The following is a 25169-nucleotide window of genomic DNA, read 5'->3' as shown; positions in this document are numbered from 1 at the left end:
TTTTCTCCATAGGCGTGGCATTGTGTGACACTCATTTCAGAGACATTTAAAACATTTTAAAACACTACAATTTTGTTATCAAATTGTTTTAAATTTAATGAAAGTTTTTTTAAGCAACAATATATATGGCCAATGTTTAAACATGTCCATTTGATTGTGCTCAGTTCTAAATGTTTTCTGAGGCTTTTCTGCTTTTATATTTTCCAAGTTTAATCAACTAATAAATTGATCATCAAGAACATCCCTAATATTTACCATAAGCTCTCCAGAAAAATGGCTCCAACTACCCTGTTGATTCCAGAGTAGTGCTGTGTCTCTCATTTTGGATATTTGTTTGAGGACATTTTCTCCAAATGGACCTCCTTAAATTTTAACTGAAGACCTATGCTCTACATTATTCAGATTTATTCCCAGTGACGATTCCCTCCACTGACTAGACAGAGTACAACAACACTGACTTGTAATAAGGCAGTAGTCCATTGCATGCTCTGGAGATACTCTGCAAATTTAGGACCAGCCTGGTCAGGCAGTCCAAAGCAATAGATTTTGAGTTTCACATGGCAAAATATTCAAAGGGAAACTTATAAATTATATTATTTGATAGTTAATTTAAGAAACGATACTAAATCTGTGGGAAACACTGAAATTGATGTGAAATTAATTTCTAACATCTAATAGCATGAGGTCTAACCTCTTGTGCCTGGGTATATGCATGTTTTGTACTGTATGGTTGTTGAATTGTGTTGCTGCAAATCTCTGATCATTTTTGGGTTCACATATGCTTACCCAGGTTTATTAGCGTTCATATAAATTTAATCTGGTCAAACTGACATTTCTTTCCCATAGATTATGTTAAAATTTGCTTGAATTTCAAAGTAGAAATTATGACCAATGTGCTGAAGTCAAATCTAGTCTTTCTTTTATACTGCCTACAAATCTTGGTAATCCGTACTAATTAAACTTGGACTCCTTTTTAAAGTTGAGCAGACACTAAGCGTCATCCTGGACAAGAACGTCAAGCTACAAACCAAGAATGCGTACCATAAAAAGCACATCCTGCTGCTTGTATTTCAGTCTGTGCAGCTCTTGGAGGCCTCTTCTTGTTCCCCTGCCACCTCTCGGCTAAACCTAAAATTCTGCCTGGCTTTGTTGTGACTGCCAGGAATGTCACAGTCGGTTGCAGACAAAATATTCCAGCACTGGTTCTGCAGCAGGCAGGGCTGAAGAGACCGCAGGCAGCCAGAGTATCAGGGTCCACTGCAGCTTGATACTAAGAGGTTTCGAGAAGTGGTTGCTAAATTAGGGTCCCAGGACCCACAAGGGTCACTGATGATGTCCAGCGGGTTCCCCGAGACAGCTGCCGATGAAACAACTGTCTACTCTCATCTGGCTGGACAGCTATTTTTACATTTTAACTCTACTACATTTCTGGAGTGTTAGTTGAAAATGCAAATGGAAATGTTAGTGGTATTTACTGTTACTCCAAAATGCCATTTGGGTCTTTTTTCAGTTTAAATCCAAATAAGAAATTGTCCATTTCTAAAACATCAAAAGAGATGCACCTATTGAAGCTCCCAAAACCTTTCCAAGAGTGGCAAATTTAATTAAACAAAATGGTAACTCTTTACACTGCTGTTGTTAAGCACATGGGAATATCACAGCGTAGAAATATGAGCCATCTGTGTGAAAGATCCTTGATTTGGAAGCTTTCTGGTTTCCATTCGTAGTCCACTTTCAGTCCAAATTGAAATGAATTACGTTGAAAACAAGGGGAACTGCATTTGACGAAATATAACATGGAAACAACAGCCCTTTGTATGCTGATTTAGCTTTTAATTAGCTTTTTACATTTATCTATCTGCTTACAAAACCAATGAGCAACATCTGGAACAGGAAATCAAGCACTGGGTAGCTGTTGTTTGCTATGTGTTTACATTTTCTTTCCTGATTTCACCAGATGTCCTGAAATATTGACTGTTTCCCCTCACATACAAATTCAGCAGATTAGCCAAAAGATTTCTTGACTGGACAAACATCTTGAGAAAGTTGAGGGTAAACAGGAATGTTTCCTCTGGATGAGTCCGACTCTACCAGAGGAAAAGGGGAAAGATGCAGAGAAGACAGCTGGTAATGGGTATCTACAGTTAAAAAAAAAAAAAAAAGCTCTGATAGTTAAAACTCAAGGTACTCTTAGTAAATGTTTGTGTTTATATAAGAATCTATTTTTATATATGAATAAATATTTGTCTACAATTTTTTTTAAAGAAAATCCTAAATAAATTATTGACCTGGTTGCAGGGCTTGAATTTCAGTTCTGAATTGCAGGTATTGTAAACAATATCAACATACCTGAAAATCTAGCAGGTACAACAACTGGCAATAAGTGCTGCAAAGGTAGACTAAAAATCTCCCTTAGATGTGAATGAAACTCTTGCCAATGTACACAGATAGAATAGAAAAGAACAGAACAGAAATATCCTTCACTGTTCCTCATTGGGATAATTCAGGTGTTCCAACAGAAAAGTGGCAGACAGATGGAGCAGGTTCAAACGTGCAAACTCCAAGCCATTCAGTTAGCTAAAATGCAAATTAATCAATGAGGAAACACCTCAGCAAAAAACGACTGACTCTGGAACGATTAGTTCAAACGTAAGTCCCACTGAAGCCAACGCTTACGATGTGAATCCTCAAGAACATTATATAGGTAAAGCCAAGGTGAACCATTAGTTCAAACATACATTTCTTGGTTAAGTGGCTTATAATATGTTTATGTAAATACCGTTTAAAAAAATCTGTTCAACTTGTGACCAGTGCTGAGGTGGTGACGTGATGGGACAGAGGGGATCAAGAAAAAAAGAAAAAAAAGAAGAAAAAATAAAGACAGAAAAAAGGATGACAAAGCACAATGTGAGGTAAGAATAGGACATACTGTACTTCCAATCGGTAGTATCCCTCCCCTAAAGTCTATAAATAAGATTAAAGGAAACATTTAAAGGGGAATTCCCCCAATGTTGAAACCTAAATTTAATCCCTGAGTTGTTTTAAAATCAGTGTTAGGTTTGGTGTCTGATAATTACTATACATCTTCACTTCTTTTAATCAAACAGCTTTTATACCTGCTTTAAGCTCTGCCCAAGGAGTGGAAACTGTACGCAACTTCCACTGGCACTGACACAGTAAACTCTATTCACACAGCCTAAGCTCTCCTTGTAGAGAACACATATACATACATACATAGACAGACATACAAACACACACTGTTATCCTATCTGCTTAGTCAACCGGGCAGCATTAATAGGTATAGAATTACCTCGGTGTGTGTAGTCACCTGCCATTAGCATCTAATCCTACCACGGTAATCCTGACTTGCTCTACTGACCAACACAAAGAAATGATGCAGCGAGAGAGAGGAGAGATAGACGTGACATCTCAGGAAAGTGAGTATACTGCCCTGGTGACCTTCCTAGAGTCAAGGATTAACTCAGCCACTCATTCAACTAGTCAGCCAACCACTGAATTCATTGGTTCATTCATTCAATCAGCCAGACAGAGATATAACATGAGGTTCAGATACCAGTGAAAAGCACAATTACTGGTGCAACATACTAACGTCAATGGGATTATCAAAATAACAAAGCCATGTCAGAAATACTGAAAGAGGTTATGCTTCAGTGCCAAAACTATTTTGTAATCAAACCCTCCTGAAACCCTATGCCACAACTTCCCCAGAAATTAGACTACATGTCACCTCAGTGAAACCCACAATAACTGCGATTGCGTTTCCTACCTCCTATGCATTTCCAAAGAAACCGCCAATATTTGAATTGACTGGACGAGGCCAAACTCAGCACCAAGTATTGTTTTGGTGGCAAAATTGCAGAGCAATGTACACACACCACATACATAAGTATAAATAAGTATAAATGATGCTTCAACACAAAAGTGTAAATTAACCATAATGCTACCCTAAGCTATGCGAACAGTTAGTGTTTCAATTACACTTTCTGCACTTGCAAGTTCACTACGGTCTGCTCGAGTCTGACAGACCTGTGAGTCTTTGAGGTTTTGTTCGTTTTTTGCCGCAAGAATTCGGCAACAGAGATTTTACGTTACACTGCATGAACTATGCATTCTGTCCATGTGGTGGACTTCCAAGAAGTACAAGAACAGAGTATAATAACAGGAATGACTATTTGGCCGTCATGTCTCCAGCTCTCCGAGAAAGTACAATCAAGGCATCAAGTAGTCTGAGACGTTCCCAAAACAGTCTGGAAAAATAGCTAATACTTGCTAATACTTCTGCAGTGCACAGCAAAAGTGCTAGAACAACAAGAGATTAAGAAGAACAGAAGCATATATGCATATATATGCATATATATATGCATATATATATTGCTTGGTTTATTTACTATGTACTGTCTACTTAATAATTCAAGGAGTACTTAAAATAATCTTTAAGCTTTTCTTCTGCGCTGTGTAGCATTTTCCATTGAATTTCTTTCTGTCCATGTAACTGCATTTTGCTGCTGTACAAATATAGTTAAGTACTTTAGGTCTTACTTGCACTTGTGCAGCCATGCGTGCAGCTCACTGCATAGTTTGTGTGTGTGCTTTTTATGCTCCATCTTTTAGAAAACACAAATAAACTGATAAGAGTTTGTGTAGATGTGGGTATTACTGACAGACAGGAGCTGTTATTTTCCAGGACAAGCAGGTTTCACATGAGCTTCAGTTAACAAGCTTAACCTAATGAAAGGATGATATTAAGGCTAAACCTCACTTGTATCCATCAGTCAACATGCAAAAAAAATGCCATTAATTTATATAGGCAAAAAAGACTAATAAAAAAAAAAAAAAAAAAGAAATTTTAAAGAGATTTTATTGAAGAGGCTTTGACCATCCTCCAAAGGAAAATCAGACAGCTGTAATAAAAAAAATTTTAAGACGTTAAAAAAAATTAAAGTTTTTCTATTTGAGTTTCATTTTGATGAAATGGTAAGGTGACACAGACTCATTAGTTCAAATGTGGACTAATCATACTTGCATCCATATTCACTCCCTAAAAGGGCAGTTCTGTACAGGGAAAAACCCTATGTTTACCCTAGTGAAATGGATTAACAGGCATTGTTTGGTTTCCATCTTTCACATAGGAAGCTGAATCAACCAATTGTCTTGCTAAACCAGCAGGACCGAACAAAGCATTGCTGCAAACTGCCCAAACAACCCACAGTTACCTATGACCTCAGTGTCTTTGAGTACACCTAGAAGAGGTGCCACTTTCACCAAGTCTCAGATTATCGGATAAGAATGCAGAATGGTCTGTTTAAATGTTAACTTAATCATCGGAAACTAACCACTGTTTGAGTAAAGCATCAATCTACTTAAAAAAAACAAAAAACATCTGGTCACCTAATGCAAGCCTTCCCATCTTTTACTTCTAATTCCACAGTTTTATTAGTGGAAAAATCCACTCTTGACATGTGTGGGTCTATTGATACACACCTTCTCATAAATCACTGAGTGTCACACCGTGGAAAAGTTATTTGCTAAAACAATATGATGGCTGAAATTCCACAGAAACCAGTTTGAAAGCGAAACCTGGCGATTACGCACCACTAAGATGTGTAAGTTTTACCTTCATTTCATCTTCATTTCATTAACAGAAAACATTGTTGTAGGCTTTTTGGTTGCATTTCATTCTCAGTATCTCACTGACCTACTGGATAATGCACACAATGTTCTAATGAGCTCTTACTCTGAGCGTCATTATTTTTGTTTGTTTTATATTGTTCAATAAATCTCCAAAAATCTGTTGGATGCATGTTTAAACTTATCTAGAAAACCCAGATATACATTTTGAGTTAGACTGACCCATTTGTGAAAATTTTATACTAAAACAGCTAAAATAAATTTTTCAAAAAAGAATTTTTGTGTTTTTCAGGTTTGAAAAATGTATCTATGCTCAATTCTTAACCTAAAAATGTAAAACTGTATTGTATTATTTATTAGAATTACAAATGGCTAAATGCTCACTTGTAGCACATTCTTACATGATTGAACTTCTGACAAAAAAAGAAAAAGAAAAAAAAACAACTCCACTATGTTTATAAGAAACTGCTGAGCGACCACAGTCCCCACAGGTTGAAGATGGAAAAGTTACCAGCATCACAAAGGGGGCAAATTTCACTGTCTGGCGGGTTGACTGTGCGTTTTTCCCTGGTAGCTGAGACGGTCGCTGGGTGAGGATTTTAGTCAAAATAGTGCAATTTATGCAGTCTATGCAACACAAACTGTTTAATAAATTACATTTTTCGGGCATGAAAATACTTGCAGACGGTGAAGTTAGGAAATTTTGAAGAGTCCAGTTGTTCTTGATTGCAATATTGCTTGGCTTCTTTTTGGACACAGCCTTTTCCTTCTGGAAAATTCAATCTGAGTTTGCAGCTAAATAAATTACATTTTAATTGCTTGAACAATTTATATCTCTGTGTGTTCTTTATAAAGAACTTGTCCCGTTTATAAATATCAACTGAACCACAGGTTTCCAAAGTAGTATGTCAAAAAGTAATCTGGCAAACCATCTGTCGATACAAAAATCAGTAGCAATAATCCGAAAGCTCACAAACTATAAAGTCCCAGGGGCAGCAGATGTTCACACCTTGGGAGATCTGCATGGTAACAACAGTGGAAGTGACGGATCGTCAAAGCCATCAGTCATGGAGGTTGAGAGACCTTGAGTAATTTGGAGAAAAATGCACCCTTCAATAATCCCACCCACATAAACCTTTAGGGTTTTACTTTCTATCGATTTGTCTTGCTGGCCACAGGCTTTCCTAGTCTTCTTGACTGGAGCCGAACTAAGATGTGAGTGAGCTTTAATTGAAGAGCAAAAACACAAAACTGTAAAGAAAGAAATGGAATGTGCTTGATTTTTTTTCTTTAAATAAAAGACTGATTCATAGCAAGCTATTGGAAATAAAAGACCATCATTCACTGGCACAACCCTATTTTGGTCGCACTTTTAAGGCACAGGAATATCAGTGTTTGTTTTTGAGATTGTTCATTCAATAATGGAAGGGTATGGCGATACTAAAAGAATTTTTTTAAATAAACTAGAACATAACCACAAAGTTTTCTCATCTGGGATAAAGCACAGCTGAAGCTTAGAAGTTAACTTAATAATTACTACGTTAGCTTAAATATATATATTTGGAAATATAAACTAGACATTTTGTCCACTGGCCTGCCAATTATGTCGGAGGTAGTCGGCGCACTCAAAGGAACTGTGCTGAAGGCATCAGAAAGCAAAGGGGAGAGAGGGTGAGACTGTTCAAACAGCACATTGATAGTTTGTTTGACGTTATGTTTGAGTAACACTGGTTGACTCAAAGACAGAAGACTAAAAAGGAGTGGGGGTTGATGGAAGGATGTGTCAACGCGAGTTAATGGTTTGTTCTATAAAGTCTACGTGGTCCACACTCGGCAGTCTGATCTTTTATCTGAATTTCTTTTTCATAAGAAAATGGCAGGGGAAAAGGGACTTTCTCTTCTTTTATTATACATTCCTTGATGTCACGCAAATATTTTTTCTTTCAGTTTGCTCCCGTACACTTTGTTGTTCTCTCCTATGTTTCATGATTTTTTTCTTTGGACTGCATCTTTCCCTACTTTCTTCATATAACATTTGTAATACCATAAAGTTGCTCACGTAGTTTGCTATATTTAAGAGCCAAAAAGGTTACTCCTTAGGGTCCACAAGCACCCGCCAGGCTCAGTCAGTTGATTCCAGACTAAAAATATTATGCTGAACTGTTAGAAGTACAATAGGAACTAAAAGAGATGAGAGATAATATTTCTCTATCCATGTGCTTCCTCTTCATTTATACAACAGTGGCCATTTTGCATCAGACACTTCATCTCAACATTGAATTTTCATATCAGGTAAGCTGTGACTCCAAGATATAGCACTTCTATTTTTCCATCTCTCCAACACAGTCCATGGCCAGTTTCTTTGTGCAGAATGTATCACTCTCATTTTGGAAATGTAGAAATGTAGTGTTCTGCTTCATCCCCAAAGAATATCCTGGTTCACAGTCAGTCATACTCCAACTCTCCTCTCCATAACTGAAAAAGTTGGTACTAGATATGTCCTGGTTAGATCAATCAAACCAGGACCCATAAGGCTGCAGTGCAGAATAAGGACAACCATCTGCTTTCCAAAATTCGAAAGACTAAACCTAACCCCCCTTTGTGTATGGCTTCTCTTTTACCACAGGCGAAGTCTAATGAGAATGAGAATAAAGAGTCTAAAGAGTTCTTTAATTTTGGTGAGATGAGACCCTAAGCAGGCTGCTTTTGCTCAGATGATAACATAGCAGATCAAAATATAATTGTTGCTGTCCCCATTCAGCCCTGTTTAGTAAATGGTAAATGTACTTTTTTTTAAATTGCTAATTATAGATTTACAGAAAAGGATGAAATCCCCAGGCTCAAGAAGTCTGTTATCTACCACTTTATGAGTCAGCTTTGGTTGATATCATAGGCGTTTGTTGCAGCTGCCCTGCAACAAACAGAACATAAAACTGTGGAAAAACATTGTAGTACTTTAAACTCTTTACTATATTATTTTAGGCCCATTAGTTGATGTACTTGTAGTTTCTTTTAACTCTAGTTACAGAAATTCATTAATGCATTGTAGACAGACTGAACAGATGCCTTGAATGTTTTCTGAATATGTGGCTCCTTGTAGTTTCATGTTGAAATGCTCAATATTTCATCACTTCATGTTCTCAAACCAGCAGTTAAGTAATTTTCTTGGCTCTTTCCTTAATCTTCAGTTGTCGTTTTCCAAAGTGCTGACAGGGGTTCCCGTTAGGGTGGAGAAGAGGAAGTAAAGGACAGCAGATCTCCATGTGACCATTTCTTTGCATATGATTTGAGTATCTCTTTCTCTTCAGTCTTGCCACTTAATCTCCTTCTGATTAGGCATCCATTTCTCCACATCTCATAAAAAACATTAAGCATTACAGAGCTACAAAAACAAAAAAGATGAAAATTTCCAGTTCTTGAAAGAAACTTTCAACTCTTTTCCTGCAACTAATTAAAGGTTCTGCATCAAGAACTACCAAATAAGTATGTAATGACTACTGTTCATAGGTAATGTATGTAATGATATCCAGGTGTTTGTAAGTTAAATCCAACACCCTCTTTTAAGCTGAACTCCATGCACAGTCAAGTCTGTTGCTGTATCGTGATTCACCAGCTGGATCCTCGTGAGGTTGCGTTTCTGCACGTTAGAACAGATCAGCCTGATCTGAAAGGTTGCAGTAAAATCTGAGAAATGTAGTCTGTTTAAATGAATAAGACGGGCATGATCAGTTTGTCTTCACAGGACTTTTCCTGCTCAAATTTGCCTTCAGGGGTGATTGTATGCTTAAGCATTATTGGTTTGAATATAGTTAAGGCAATGAGGCTAGGTTAGTTTACTCAGGGTTTAAACCAGTGTATTGCAAGCTCAGCAGCCTACATGACCTAAGGTGACCTTCCACAGAGCCTAATAATCTTTCTTCTTTTTTTTTAATAGAAAAGTTATAAACTTATTATCTTACTGCTGCCTTTAACCATTTTACACATAAAACAAAACAGGAAGTTTGACAAAGAGATAATAAATAAGGTTAATGTCATACCTTAATACTGCAGCTAATATCTGTCCACTTGTAAGTTCAGTAATTAAGAAATACAATACGCTAGGCCAGAATGTTTAACACATCTTAGTGCCTCATAAAGGACAGCTTGAACAGAAGTAGACCACATGAATAAAAGCCCTGGATAATAACATTAAAACCTTTTTATTAAGGTGTATGTTTATTATTTTTAGTCAATATTTTCAATGTTGTTCATTTGTTCAGTTATTTATTAACTTCAATATCATATAATTACTGAAATTTAAAATTTACTTAACTTTTAAATTACATGTATATTTACAGTTTTAATTTTATCAAGAGGTTTTTTTAAAGGAGATAAACGACAGACGGGGGAAAGAGAGGTCTAGACTGCTCACAGGGATTCACAGGGATTTGCATGGTAGCCATGAAGACAGCAACGAAGAGCATACACCCAACCAACACTTCAGTCATGTGCTGACAAAATTAGAACAGGTAATCCTCAAGACAAAGTCAGCTGCAGACAACCTTCCTGACATTTTAGCTGAACTAGAACAGGGCACAACTGTAAAGGGATATTAAAAGAAAACATAAAAAGTATTGTTTTTTTTATCCTGATTATCTAGTTTTCATAATTGATGAAAGACCAAATTGTTCATGAAATTAAAATCTTATCAATTCCCCAGCTCAACACGCAGTTAGACATTTCTTAGTCCTGAAAAATACACTGGTTTTTGGCAAAGAAGGAAACTTGACACTACATTTAGCTTCAATTAGCTAGCTTATTCTCACATTGGCACAAAACATCATTTTACCCTTGTACTCAGGAAGCTAGCACTCTTTAATGTGTGCAGTTTGTTCATTTTCTCCTTACAGCTCCATTAAGTAATATCTGGAAAAGTTCAGAGCTGCAATGAACTCTGCACACTAATCTATCATATGCTCAGAAGAAAAATCATAACAGTGTAAAGCTGGTGAGCACTAAGCTTTTCTCAGCAGGATTTTACTGTTTTTTAATGCGCTAGAGGGCAGCTTACTGATGACAATGATCGATTTAAAAGCACCTGAATGCATGTAGCTTTACTTTGTTTGATCATTTTATCCAGGGAGGAGGCTCAGGTCTTTGTTCATTGTCTCAACTTTAAAACATCACCTGAGGCACATCTCTTCTTTCATTTACTTTTTTCTTTTTCTTCTTTGTCTTCTGTTTTCCTAATTATCCATTTCTCAACCTGTTATTTCTAATGTCCCTCCTTCAGTTCTGTATTTGCTCTCATTTTAATTATTCTTCCTCCTTCCCTCACAACATAACCACACAGATGACACACCTTTACATGTGAGTTTGTTTGGCCAGTTCTGAAGAAACGCATGCTCATTAAGAGTGTGTGTCCTCGCCCACATTCACCTGAGGCTGCCTATAATCCTGTCAACAACACTAAGACTTCCCTGAAATCAGCCGCTCCCACACACACTAAACTATGAGGAACCATAAACGTTATATGAGCAATGTGACAAATGCAGTGTGACGTCACCAATAAAGACGGGGGGGATACAGTCAGAGCATGAAAACAGAAGTACCAAGGATGTCAGGATGGAAGGATAGATGTGAGCAAAAACAGATGAGTGTGGGAGGTCGATGACTCATAACGCCACTCCTGATATAGCCGAGACAGAAATCAATAATCCGTCTGTCTCTCTCCAGGAGAACTCAAAGGTCTAATGAAGCTGCAGCAGCATGGATTTTCTTCTGATAGGTAACATGTCTTTGCATCAAAGAGGAAGTTGGAGGAGAATATAATAATGAGATGATGAGTTGAGATTAAAACACAGCTGACCACTTGTAAGCTCTATAAGATAATGTAATTATCTTATAGAGCTGTGGACTGGAGTCTCAATTTAAGACAGCACAGAAAGTCTGCTTGCTAAGGAGTCTTAAATGAATGAACACTGAGAGCCTCTTTAGCTCTTGGACGCATTTCCACACATGCTGTTAAGACAGTCCGTGTGTTAACTGATGATGTAAACATTCTGCCGAGCTCTGTCAGACACAAGTTCGCAAAACTATTCAACAGTTATACTCTGACTCTCCAGCTTTTTTACTCGTGCTATTAGAACACTTCAGAAAATATTCCCCCTTCGTCAGACTAAAATTTCTAAGTGAGCATTAAACTTAGGATTGGGACTTTACTGATACCAAATAATCCAAACGACAAGGAAACACTTGAACTATTAATCTTATATCATCTCAGATGATTTCTTGGCTAAAGTTTGATCTATTTTTTTCCTTTCTTTTCTATGATGCCAATTATCACTGTCCATCAAGGACCCTCAACATGGACATTTACTCAGAAAAAAAAAAATTACCCTCATCCTCCATTTCCCCTGTGCTAATTTTTTTATGTTAGCCTGGCCATAACTTGCTCAACCTCGAATCTCCCCTCCCCCCCCCCCCAATCTATGGATGTCACCTAGGGCTGCCACGATTGGTCGACTAGTCACGATTACGTCAACTATCAAAATCGTCGACGACTGATTCAATAGTCGACGCGTCGTTTGAAGCTTTGTAAGATCGCAAAAGACGCAGGAATGAGTAGTAGGATTTAAGAGTGTAATAACGGACTGAAACAGAAGATGGCAGCACTGCATGTACAAGGATGCCAGCTGCCGTTAAACCCCGAAGAGGAAGCTGTGTCCCAGAATTCATAGCGCGGCCCTGCTCAGTTTCCAACAATGGCGGCAGCTAGTTAGTTTTAATATTACTCTTATTATTCTTTCTGGGTCACAAAATAAACGTTTAACATATTTTCAGGCGAGAATGTAGCTGTGTAAACCTCAAATATCGGCTCAGTTTATCAGGACACCACATATTTTCAAAAGCGCTCTGACGTTTTCGGAGACGTCTGTTACCCACTAGCTCGATAGCTAGCCGGGGGCTAGGTCACTAGCGCCGTGAGAACACCGGACTCCCGGAAAATTGTTTTCAAACCCACTGCTGTCTTTCGCTACTCAGGTTAAATATATATGAGTCACTTAGATAAATTAAAAATGTTGTTGTTTGGCTTTTTTTTTTTTTTTTTTTTAGTATTTTATTTGTTCCTGAGTAAATCTGTTTGGCTGAGATTAAAGTTATAGTTTTTACACAGCTGAATAAACGTCAAGCAGACAGCTGATTATCAGAAGTGTGAGATGCTTGAGAATATTCTCCGGTGTCCTGTTATATTTTAGATAGCAAGGAGTTTATTAAACTTTACCGAAACAATCTGCAAATTTCATTAAAATTGAATAAACTATCATCTTGTCTTTATTTTTAGTTAGCACCTTAAAAGCTTAAAGCTGTAAGCTAATGATAGTTATATAAGAGCATATGCTGCTGGTGCAATAAGCTGTACGTTTTAAGTTCAATGGATGATGATCTGATTAGTCGACTAATCGCATAAATAATCGGTGACTAGTCGACTATCAAAATAATCGTTTGTGGCAGCCCTAATGTCACCTAAACACCTAAAGAACATACACCGTTTATTTTATTGGAGGTGAGAGAGAAAGACACTTTAACTCTCAGCAGCGTCTCGGTGTTCGTTTACCAATGGGAACTGAAGGAGCATTCGGATCTAAAAGTTCATTAAGCTTGATTCAGCATTGTAATAATGTGGGGAAAACGCACAATCCAACACATTTTTGAGATGATGGTGAAACATCAACCACATATTTCACTGCAATCCATAGTCCATTTAAATTAGGCAACATCCGGTCCTGGGTGTGGGTGTGCATGTTAGTCAAAGCTTCCAATGCTGCAGCCCTTGCTCTCTCTCTCTTAATTTTAAACGATGATGGCCAAATGTAAAGCAGATAACAATGCCACTACCTAGCACAGTTAAGCTGTATTTAAATATAGAAATTAAATTGCTGTATGCAAGTTTGTGCTGTGCAATTTTTTAACTCTAACTTTCATGACACCCTTTCCTTTGCTTTTGCTATTCTGTGGAGGTCAAAGTTAACGCCCTGGCAGACAAATTTAATTAAGCTTATATTCATTTATTTTCTCGTTTTCATAAAAATTATAAATAAACTTCAAGGAAATCCACTTAAATGCAATGAAGAGTTCAATCAATCCACAATTTCTCCAAAGTCAGTGAGTAATTAATATCAATCAAATAATCCATAACCCAATATTTCGCAAAATAATTGTGTTTAAGATTTTTGCTGTAAGAAAGAAGAATAAGTGTAAGAATAACCACTCCACTGGAGCAACGCATAACCACATCAGGACATGTGTGGACAATAGCCTGGAAGAAAAGAGGGCTGTTGGTGCTATTATGATTCACTCTGCTGGGCTATGTCATGACACACCCATCACCTTTTTCTGAGGAGTCCATGGGGGGAAAAAATGAAGTTATATTTACCATTAATATCTACTTAATAATCCAGACTGTAACTAGATTAACTGAACTGGTTTCTCCTTTCCATTATGTAATTTTTTTCCTGGCCACCATGAGTTGAAGCACTGTCACTTTTTTTCCTAGCCGTCCAATGGGGAGAGGAAATGCAGGACTACTACTGCACCAATCAACTCTTAAGTCCCATTTGTACAAGTGCCGAAGAGGGAGAGAAGTTTCGTCTAAACACATAAGTGAGATGTGCTAACATTAAATGACAACAGCATCCAGTATAAAACTCTCACACAGAGCTGAATTGACACTAGTGTAAATAAATTAGGTAAATAATGTAAATACGCGGTTATATTTGTTTTTATTTAATCCATCCTGGTCCTGCTAGTTCCTGATTTATTCTCTTACACAGGAAATAATATTCTCATGTTCTTCCTTAAAGTCTGATGAAAAGCATAATCTACATAGGGATAATCCTGACTATTAACACCGGTACTGGATCAGTACTTAGTAACAGAACTGGAAGAAGTTGGATCAGTGCATCACAAAATGACCTACAATCTGCTAAAAGCATCTGTGCCTCCCTGCCTATTGGTTAATTCAGAAGTGTGAAATCTTCACAGGCACGTTATGATGCCCGGAGGAGAGATTTATCTGAAGAGAGACTCTACTTAATTAGACATGACTGTGTGTGTGTGTGTGTGTGTGTGTGTGTGTGTGTGTGTGTGTGTGTGTGTGTGTGTGTGTGTGTGTCAGATGGTAGCAGTGCCCCTATTGGGTCTGTGCCATGTTGGTGAACCAGGATATGATGCCACACACGCACATACACTCGATCATAACCATTCCTCTTCCTTGTTATCTGACAGCAGAAGTGACTCATGTGTACTGCTTGCTGTTCTCACCACAGGACGTCTGCAAGTTCCATCATGTTACGCGCAAAACGTTTAACTAATTTTCCTCAGACTCTTCATCACACAGAGATCCAGTAACAGACAACAAACACTCACTCACTACAGCAACATGACCCCTCTATTAGAGATGAAGGTCTGCTTCAATCAGAGGTGTATTATTCAGTCCAAGAATGTGCATTACAATGTTGAGAAAAATAAAAACAGCTCAAAGTAGAGCTGCTATAGCTTCCGTGAGTCACCCGAAGATCCATTGTTACACAATATCGCTGTATTTCTGAAGACTGAATCATCTGCTGTAGGTTGTTTTCGTAACAGGACACCAGAAAAGTGTACAATGAAGGAATCCCAACAAGTTGCTTCTGTTCATCTGCACGTAGCGAAGAAGTCACTTGGATGAGTTATCTGGATGATTGAGCACGCATAAAGATACAGTGAAGCAAGTTCAACACAAACAACCTTCTTTTGCATTACCAGGCTTGACAAAAGCTAAAACCCCCAGTTGGAGATGGCAGGTAACACAACGGTGGTTTTCAACTTCCTCTGTTAAGCATCTGCTTCAGGCTCTGTGCGCGCTCACATGTCATATAACAAAATGATCCCTATGAGTGCCACCTACCACAATATTATCTACATAATGATGACCTATAAGAAACATAAAAATGTATAACAATAAAATGCAACGCTGTTACAAATAAGACAAGCTACTGGAGAAAATCAATACTCTAGTAAAACGTTTCAGTTTTCATTATTATTTTATGGCTGAGTATGTGCTTTTAACAAGATGGTGGCGCATTAGCGTTCCGGTACATTAACCAGACACATTTAAACATTAAATGTTACTGTCCCATAGAATAATAAAGTAGACAATTAATTAATTTGACCGACTGACTTGGTATTCTTGCTGTTTGTTCTGTGTTCTAGCACCTGCAGAATGAAGTATTAAAATATGTACACATTTTTGCATCACCAGCTGAATCCTGCACATCACAGTGAGAATACAAAGCAGTCTTTATTCATCAGGCTGCACATTTTAACATTTCCCCAACAAACAATCTATATTGCACACAAAACGTGCTATGAATAAAGGAAACAGTGAAAACCTGGAGCTTGCATGCGATTTCAAACCAGACTGAACATAACCTGCTCTGGTTATATGTTCAGCAGAAGTTATGATGGTGATTTAGCCAGGTAAGGAGAGAGCAACTTCCATGACACAGAAAACTCTGACTTTAAGCTTTAGAATACCTTGCTAACCTATTAATCTTACTTCTTACCACCCCCTCTGACAATACATAATAGCAAATACTGACAAAGAAAAAAAAAAGTTGTTATTGAAGAAATATATCAAGAACAAGGACATTTGGGCTTAAAAATAAATAATTAATAACAGGTACACTCAAGTACACAGCCATGCTCAAAAGTACAGAGATCATCCCTATAAAAACCAAGAACAGGACTGAATATACATCCATTACTCCCTTCATGGTCACCTCCTGGTCCAACAACATGGCTCAATATGCCTCCCAGTATACAGTTCCATCTTTTAATCTGTAATTCTATGGTAAAAATGTAAATGAGAAACATAAACTGCTCTAGAAGACTGCCAAAGTTACCTTACTTAACAGTAAGCTATGGATTTTTCTGTAAATTAAAGGTCACTTAAAAAAAGTTAGAAAAATCTTGGTGATTTGGTAAACAGACTGGTACTTATATAATGGTACTCCTTTCTACAGGAAGAGCTAGGGATCGATCAGCTGACCTTCCCATTGGTAGACGACCCACTGTACTCAACCCAACCTTACCCAAATATAGACATTTTGGCACACCAATCGGACCGGACACATTTTTTTTCTTAAACATAGCACAATGGTATTATCCTATGTTTTTAATGCATTGCATACATTACCTTCATTTTGGCATGACCTAAAAGCCCAAACAAGCACAGCAGGCTGAGTTTACTTCAGATCATATTTATGCATCTATTTTTATAAGCTGAGTTTAAAGGAAATCCACAGTGAAAAGTAAAATTTAAAAACTCCCAAAGTCTGATTAACTGATTCCAAAATGTCAACAAATGGCTAAACCTGATCAGTAAAAATCACCCATGCCCATGCCAGTGCCAGTACGTGAAAGGCCAGTAGAACCAGAGCCATTTGCTGCCTATTCTGGACCAAGGGGGGGAAGAAAAAAAAGAGATGAGATTGGAAAAGAGAAGCTGCTAACTATGAACATCTGAGAGCAGTGGAACTCAGACAGACAGGCAGCAAAAGGGCAGAGTGCTTGACAAACATCAAAGGGTGCACAGCTGGTAAAATCCACCCCCATCCAGCTCTCTTACCCTCTCAGATGGCCCACTTCCAGTTTTAACCTCTGCTCATTCATTACCTAATCAACATCAGCAGCACTGCACATCCAGAAATCCCATGTCAAGCCTTTAATAACCTAAATTTCAAGCTTACTCGTGCTTTCCTGAGACTCTATATTTTAAATTCCACTTTGTTTATGCATTTTTTAGATGTTATGTCCAAATCTGTCCCAATCAATAGTTCATGACAGTCATAATTTATTTATTTATATATATATATATATATATATATATATATATATTTTTTTTTTTTTTTTTTTTTTTTTTTTTTTTAATATATATATTTTTTTTTTTTTAAGTGTAAGTCTCACGGAGAATAAATAGAACTGCCAAATCAGCATTGCAAGGGTCAAATCTTCAATACAATATTATAACAGGCTTACAATATTACAGGCTGCTGCCATGAAGTTACTTAATATGAAGCAGATATGACTTTTGAAGTCTGATATTACAGGTAACCCAATATATTGGGATAAGTATGCAAAAAATAAAGGGAAAAAAACAGCTTGATTAAAAAAAAAAAAAGATGTAGCGACATGTAATGAGATGACTTGTATGTCCGGTTTTTTTTACCTTCATGTCGTTCATGATGAGCTGGAAGAGCCCTCCCAAGGCGCTGCATTCTTTCTCTATTCCCGCATCCATTTTTTCCACAGGCTTGGAAAAATCCTTCTCAACTTCACAACAACTTTTTTTTACCTCCTCCTTGAAGAGAAAGAAATAAAAACTTCCAGCAAAGTGTTGAGAAACTCCAAAAGAAGAATCAATTGAGGCTTTTATTTAATATAGGGAGCGGAGTTACAACACCCCGAGGGCAAAGTCCGCTTTTTAAAAAAAAAACTGTTTAAAAACAGCAGTGGAAAAGGAAGAAGGGGGGAACACACATGAGTCCAATCCGAGGTACTAATGCTGGGCTTCAGTCAGCCAATGCTACCAGCCGGCCAACTTGACAAACCTCCGAAAAACCCACACATCATGCCTGAACCAGCAGCCTTCTGTCTGGAAAATGTCGGGCACTGTTTCTAAACTTTAACCCCGCTCTGCGTTCACTCCCTGCGGACGGAAAGCCCAGCTAACCACAGCGAGCTAGCAAACCCGGCTAACTCCGCTAGCAACCTGTGTGACTGCGCGCGCGTGTTTGTGTGTGTATGTGCATCCAAAGGAAAACACGCGCGCGCACACAGTCCGGGATCAATCCGTTGGCCCAAAAATAAACCGACGCGGCTTTCAGCTGATGTGCTGCTCAGGTTTAACGTTCTGAAAGTCGTTGTTTCCAGGAGTGTATCCGAGTGATTTACGTTTTCCTCCTGCGAGTTTTAACGACAGACGCTGCCCCGTCCTTCTCTCCTTACTCCAGTGGGAGTCCTAACCTGAAGTGAATGAGCGCGTCCGCGAACTGCGCATCAAGGTAGCCGAAGTGACAGCGCCCACATCCCGTCAAGAGTTTCACAATAAAAGCCATCAATCTAAAATTTCAGTCACTGTAGTTTTTTTTATTAGTTTTAATTTTTCTGTCATTTCGAAATTGCGTTTTCACGTTTCGGCGAGTTATAATTTAAAAAGGACCAAACTCACAAAGCACTTGCTGTTTTCTTATTTGCTTCTTTCATGTTTTTACTGGCTGGGGAACATGTGCTCAAAATTTTGAGATGGACATTTCCAGTTCCCATTGAAATCTATACATGTAACGTTAAACAGTATATTTAATAAATTCTAAAAGGCACTTTTTGTTTCTTATTTTACAGGAAATTTATACATTAAAGCAAGGTAAGTTTTTCAGCTCTGCGCAGCTTTACTTGATTAAAATTACCTGCCTGTTCCTGTGTGGAAATGAGACTTTAAAACAAAATGCATTTGAAATACAAAAATATTGTACATGGAGGATAATAGCATACAATCTCTTCTCATATTACTAATTGCCTAACCACACGCCAGCAAGCACCTGAAGCCCACTGAACTAGTTTGTGAACTGGTAATTTGAGATGAAATTACTTTTAATTTAAGATGACTTCTCTTAGATAGTAAAATTTTAAATAGAGTGCTCCATCAGTACTTTAGGAGTTTGTGACTGCATCTACAGATTGACTCATGTGGTCAGTTTTAACCGCTAATTGTTGCATATTATTATGGATACCAATTTTTTTGCCAATCAGCACTCTCATCTCAAGCAGTTCTTGCCTGGAATTTATTACCTCCAAATATGAATATGTTGCCTTAAAATGTTTCCTATTGAACAATCAATTAGGTCACATGATCTGACAACAACAGCAACAACATTTATTTGTTTGGGATAACTTTTATAAATTTATTTTGGGGGTTTTTTTGTTTTTTTTTTTGTTTTTTTTGCTATTTTATTCTAATAAAACTCTTTCCTGGCTGGGGACTCCAAGTGAAAATTAGTCTTCTTGGCTAAATGTGATAAATGGATATTTTGCCTCTGTGTGAAGTTTATTAAACCATTATACTTTTACCAAAGTTCCAGTGGCGGCAATTCATTTTTATTTTGTAAGCAAACAAATAAAATAACTCACTTTATTTTTGTCCTTAACATCTTGCACAATCCCTTATTTTATATACAAGAAATTATCTTGAAAAGTTGCATTTGAAATGCATTGATAAGTAGACCTGAGTCAAAATGTGTTTTTAAAGGTTTACTTTGTTGGGGCTTTTTATTTGTAGTGCTACGTAATTTCCTGTCGAAGCAGCGTTCGGCTCACTTGAAGCTGCTGCCTCCGTGCATAGTGGAGGTTTGTTGTGTGTTGAAGACGCGGCAGTCTGCCGGGGCGGAGCTACAAGCTGTGACTTTAATGTGACTTTACTGAGAGATGACAATAAGAGCTAAACTGGTCATCAGCCAGTTTAACACGAATGGAGTCTTTGCAGAAAACGTACTTGTGTCTGTTTATTCATCACTTCTGCCAAAACTGACTTGTAGCAAGTTGTCTCTAAAAATCTGAGAATCGCACTGTGTAACGAGGTATTTACTCTCAAGGCTTTACCTTAGCCTCCACTGACACTGTGAGGAACCTTGGAGTGAGTTTGGAGCAGTGTAGGTCCTTTAACTTGCATATTAAACAAATATCTAGGAATACCTTCTAGAGCAGGACAATATGGCCAAAAATATTTATCACAATATATATTTGAACATTTGCGATAATGATATAATTGACGCGAGACAAAATACTTTACAGGCTTTACACACTTCACAACTTTATTAGTGCAAAAAAAACCCATCAATATATTTTCAATTAAACAAGCAGTTATTTTTTTATGTGCATTAAAGCTGTATAAAATTTTAACAGCGCAAATGCAAATTCCTTGCTGACGTTTTAACCAAAAATAATTTCCAGTGGAAATTGGCCGACATATCCATATGTTGAAGCACAGTACCTATCACTCCGCAAGGCTCCTGAAATGGTATCCGTAATGCTCCGACTGTCATGGTCCTGGGCCATGTGGGCCCAGTATTCTTAGTTTCTTATATTTTTGTATTTCGTTCCTTATTTAGGCCATGTTTCCTAAGTTGTCCTGTTGTGTTGTTCCTTATTTGACTTCCCCTTGTGACTTTTATCCCCTGTGTGCCCCTCTATGTATCTGTGAGCCCTCATCTCCCCTCCTTGTTTCATTCCATGTTTCCCCAGCCCACTATGCCCGCGCTCTCTCTCTCCTCCTGTTTGCACCTGTGTACTTCCTGTTTTACTTTGACAGTCTCCCGTCAGTGTTGTTTACTCCTGCCATGTCTTGTTATGTTTATCTGTGTCAGCTGTGTTCCCATGTGTGGCCACTTCCCCTGATCATCCCTCTTGTGTATTTAGTCTCTGTGTTTCATGTAGTCTGTGTCGCGTCGTCTGTGTTACCACCCCCTGTGTTCCGTATCTCCAGCCATAGCTTTTCCTTAGTTTATGTCCAGTTTAGGTTTCTGTTTGAACTATTACTCTTATGCTGCCCTCACTCTGTTTTGTTCCTTTCATCAGCCAGAATAAAAGGCTCGCTTTTGTTTAACTCCACTCCTGCATCCTCGCTTGTGTTCGCTCCTGGGTCCACCACACACATTTCCGCACGGTCTGCCTCCGCAGACCGTGACACCGACAATGAATCAAGCCATGCGGCTTTGTAGCTTATCAAAGTCGTATTAAAACTAGTGCTGTCAGCGTTAATCTTGTTAAAATGACATTAAAGCCATAACCGCGTTAACCCGGATGCCCAGTGTGTGGCCAGGTTTTTTGGCTGCTTAGATGTTCTACCAAAAATTGTGCTTTGGTGTGTATCTGACAGACAAAAACCAAACCAGTTCCACACCACTGAAGTTGGCACCATTTTTACAAACCAATTCGGGTTTATCTGTTTCAATCAACGATCCGCTTTCGCCCTTCTAATTCTCTGTCGCCGCCATGCTTTTTCCACCATGTGTGTGGACAAAACAAAGGCACTGCGCACTCGTTTTACCCATATTCTATCGCGATATTTCATTTTCTTATCATTGCCTAACATTATACCGGTGTTACCGTGAACGGTATGATATGGCCCAGCCCTAATACCTTCTATCGTCTGCACATTATTGTTAAAACAGCATTAAATTAAAATGATGCAGAAAAATAAGTGCATTTGTTACTTTTAGGGTGGACTCTTGTAATTCTTTATTGTCAGGCTGCCTTAACAGCTCACTGAAGAGCCTTCAGTTGATCAAAAACATGTAAGTGAGAGTACTAAAGAAAAGATATATCATATTTTTTCTCATATTAGCTCATTTTCATTGGCTCCTTATTAAACCCACAATTGAATTTAAAAATCTCTTTCTCACAATCAGATCCCATCATATCTTAGAGAACTCATAGTAATAGTGTGATAGTATAGTATAGTAATAATATTAACATAATCGCTGCATAATCGCTATCAGACTGCAGGCTTACTTGTGGTTCCTAGAGAATTGAAAAGTAGGATGGGAGGCAGATCCTGTGGAACCAGCACCGAGTCTGGATTTGGAAGATAGACACCATTTTTACTTTTAAGATCAGGCTTAAAACTTCCTTTTTGATAAAACTTGTATTTAAGGCTGAACCAGGTGACCCTGAACCAACTTTTAGCGATGCTGAAATAGACTCAGCAAGCTGGGGGACTTCCCGTGATGTAATCAACACTTTTCTCCACTCCCTTCTTTTCACTTCCCATGTGTTTATATGCCTCTGTTTGAGGTGTCTTCCTGTTTATAAACAAGGTTCTGTCTTCCCACTACCACCAAGTGCTTGCTCATAGTGGATTACGAGATTGTTTTAGTTTTTCTCAAATATTGAAAGATCTTTATTTATTGTATTAAGCACCTGAAGACGACTGTTGTGAAGTGGCGCTGCATATGAAATTAAATGAAGTGAAATTAAAAAAGAGGAAATAGTTACAGTTTCCAACACCTGGTTTGCAGTTCAGTGAGGGCCACCTGATGATTTGCTACCAGGTTTTGCTTATATTATTCTCTAACGCTTCGCCTCTGAGCTGTCTTTTCCACATTTGTCCTGATGATTATTTAAAAATTTGGGAGTTGTGTGAGTTGGATTACATTTATAGCACTCTTGTCCGTGAGGAGCCACAGATGCATTTGGCTTCAGAAATCCTTGTCTCTGAACGGTTTAGTGTGCTCAAACCATAATGCCTGCACAGGAAAAAGGCGTCTCAAGGGTCATGTTATCTTACAGGCCACACTTGCTGTTTTTAATTCTTAAAAAAATTGAAATTAATCATTTGGAGTCATTTGTTTTCTTGTAATTATAGTGGTGTCCAGCTGTTTCCTCTTTATTGTCTGCAGCTGAGTGAGACTTTTTTTTTAGATTGCAGCTTTAAGAAACAAATAACCCAACAGTCACATCCAAGCCATGGACCAATTAGCCAGATGTGAAAGTAGGTGACTGACCTCTGTTTTTTCATTCTTGACGCAGGTCTTTTGACTGAGAACAGTCCAGAGGAAAGCACCATAAATGCTTTAGAGGAGAGACTTTCTGAAAATGTGGCTCTTATTGCCATTTATGGCAGGCAGGATTTTTGTTTATAAGTGCAGAACAACATTTAATAAATGCTAATATTTATAAATGGAACCTATTATGGTTTTCAGTATTTTTATATTGTCATGTTGGACGTTCGTATTATGCACAAAGTTTCACATACTAAGATCATCACGCACACAAGTAAATATGGTAATTACAAATTCACTTCAGACCAGTCCAGCTCTATCTTAGAAAGAGCAAAGAGCTCTTTTCTACTCTTTGTTCTTGATGATGTCACAGAGGCCATCTTCTCAGGACATTTTTGCTGTGAGGCAACAGTGATAACCACTACCCCACCTTGCTGCCCCTGCAGAAGAGTCCAATGATAAAAAAAAATATCGAGATTAAAATGAGCATAAAAAGCATTAAAAGCATAAAAAAGCATTGCAATGTTACTATAACTGGATATAAGTAAATAGTGCATTGATTTTTTTGTAAATCCAAACTCAGTCATTCAGCTCAAAAGTTTATTGCGAACAGCTCTCACAAAACCTTTACTTATGTAGGGTTATGAATAAGTTTGAGTGCATCTTGTTGCCGTGTTTTGTTTTTTTAATGTGGTTGCTGTTGTTAGTATGAGACAACAGAAAAGCCACACAAATATTGTTTTATTACCTACTAAAAATAAGCCTCATGAGCAATGCATGCTTGGCTAGTGAACTTGAACAAAGCTGTATAAACCTTAAAACCTTAGCTGACTTCACATAGGAAATAAAGTCAGGGTTGTGTGGGATGTGAGTAAAGATTAAGCTCTGATGTCATGTTGTTCTTTTTCAGCATTTTGGTCATCCGAACTTTTTTGAGCATTTTCCCTTTTGTGAGTATAAGATTTTGCTCCCCATGCCCAATGGAGGGTTAATATGACTTCTTAAAATGACTTCTTTTAGTGTTGCCTTTGCCCCCAGGGCTAGGGGGTTGGGGTCATTCTGTGTGGAGTTTGTATGACTTTAGTTGTAGGAAATGCTAAAAATACAGTCTCCTCCCAGATTCAAAATTAGCTTTGGATGTGGGGCAGATAAAATCCATAGAACAAAACATGCTATTAATGTGCAAATGTGGCTCATAGACTAAAGAGCTTTGAATATTCAGAATCACTTATCTTTAATAGTAAAACTATAGTTGATACTTGTGTTTATGATGTGGTGGCTGCATATTTTGTACTATGTACACATGTACTGTTTTTGCATGTCTCAAAGATGACCCAAATTTCAAGTAGTCTGCGTAATGAAGGAAAATGCTCCCATTTCCCAATGGAGACAGGTGTTGTAACATAAAAGAGGTCTTCATAGAAGACTTTTTGGCTGTAGCTCAGGTGGCAGAGCAGGTCAGCCACTAATCAGAAGGTCGGTGGTTCGATCCCAGGCTGCCTCCTGGCTGCATGCCAAATATCCTTGGGCAAGATACTAACCCCGTGTTTGCCTACTGGTGGTGGTCAGAGGGCCCGGTGGCGCCAGTGTCCGGCAGCCTCGCCTCTGTCAGTGCACCCCAGGGCAGCTGTGGCTACAACGTGGCTTGCCATCGCCAGTGTGTGAATGTGTGTGTGAATGGGTGAATGACTGAATGTAGTGTGAAGCGCTTTGGGGTCCTTAGGGACTAGAAAAGCGCTATACAAATGCAGGCCATTTACTTTTTTTACATTAATGAGCATTTAAAAATGTCCATATATGTGCTTGGGTATTGTTGATAAATGCTAAAGCCTTCTCAGATGTCCCATTTAGTTCTTTTGTGTTGGTCTGTTCCGGTTTTAAGCACCACTGTAAGCGACAGGAAACCACCATTAAATGACTCACTAGCGATTATGCGCTGTCAGT

General features: G+C 38.1%; 1 protein-coding gene across 3 annotated transcripts in view; it reads right to left on the bottom strand.

The window, feature by feature from the left end:
* Positions 1 to 18741, bottom strand: part of mtss1 (MTSS I-BAR domain containing 1) — a 72510-nt gene extending 53769 nt beyond the window's left edge. For 2 of the 3 annotated variants that reach the window (XM_085457221.1, XM_085457222.1), the window contains exon 1: positions 17900 to 18738. In XM_085457221.1, coding sequence (XP_085313347.1) covers positions 17900 to 17971 — 72 coding nt within the window. In that variant the 5' untranslated portion in view covers positions 17972 to 18738. Of the gene's footprint in view, positions 1 to 17899 lie in introns of all 3 variants that reach the window. The other variant, XM_085457220.1, reaches the window with a different exon arrangement.
* Between the last annotated feature and the right edge of the window lie 6428 nt (positions 18742 to 25169).

This window comes from Copadichromis virginalis, linkage group LG5 (assembly GCF_057382275.1).
Source record: "Copadichromis virginalis isolate Kocher_CV1m ecotype Utaka linkage group LG5, C_Virginalis_male_GT1.1, whole genome shotgun sequence".
NCBI lineage: Eukaryota > Metazoa > Chordata > Actinopteri > Cichliformes > Cichlidae > Copadichromis > Copadichromis virginalis.
Note: the sequence above shows the minus strand (reverse complement) of the source record. Positions and strands in the feature narration are given on the sequence as shown.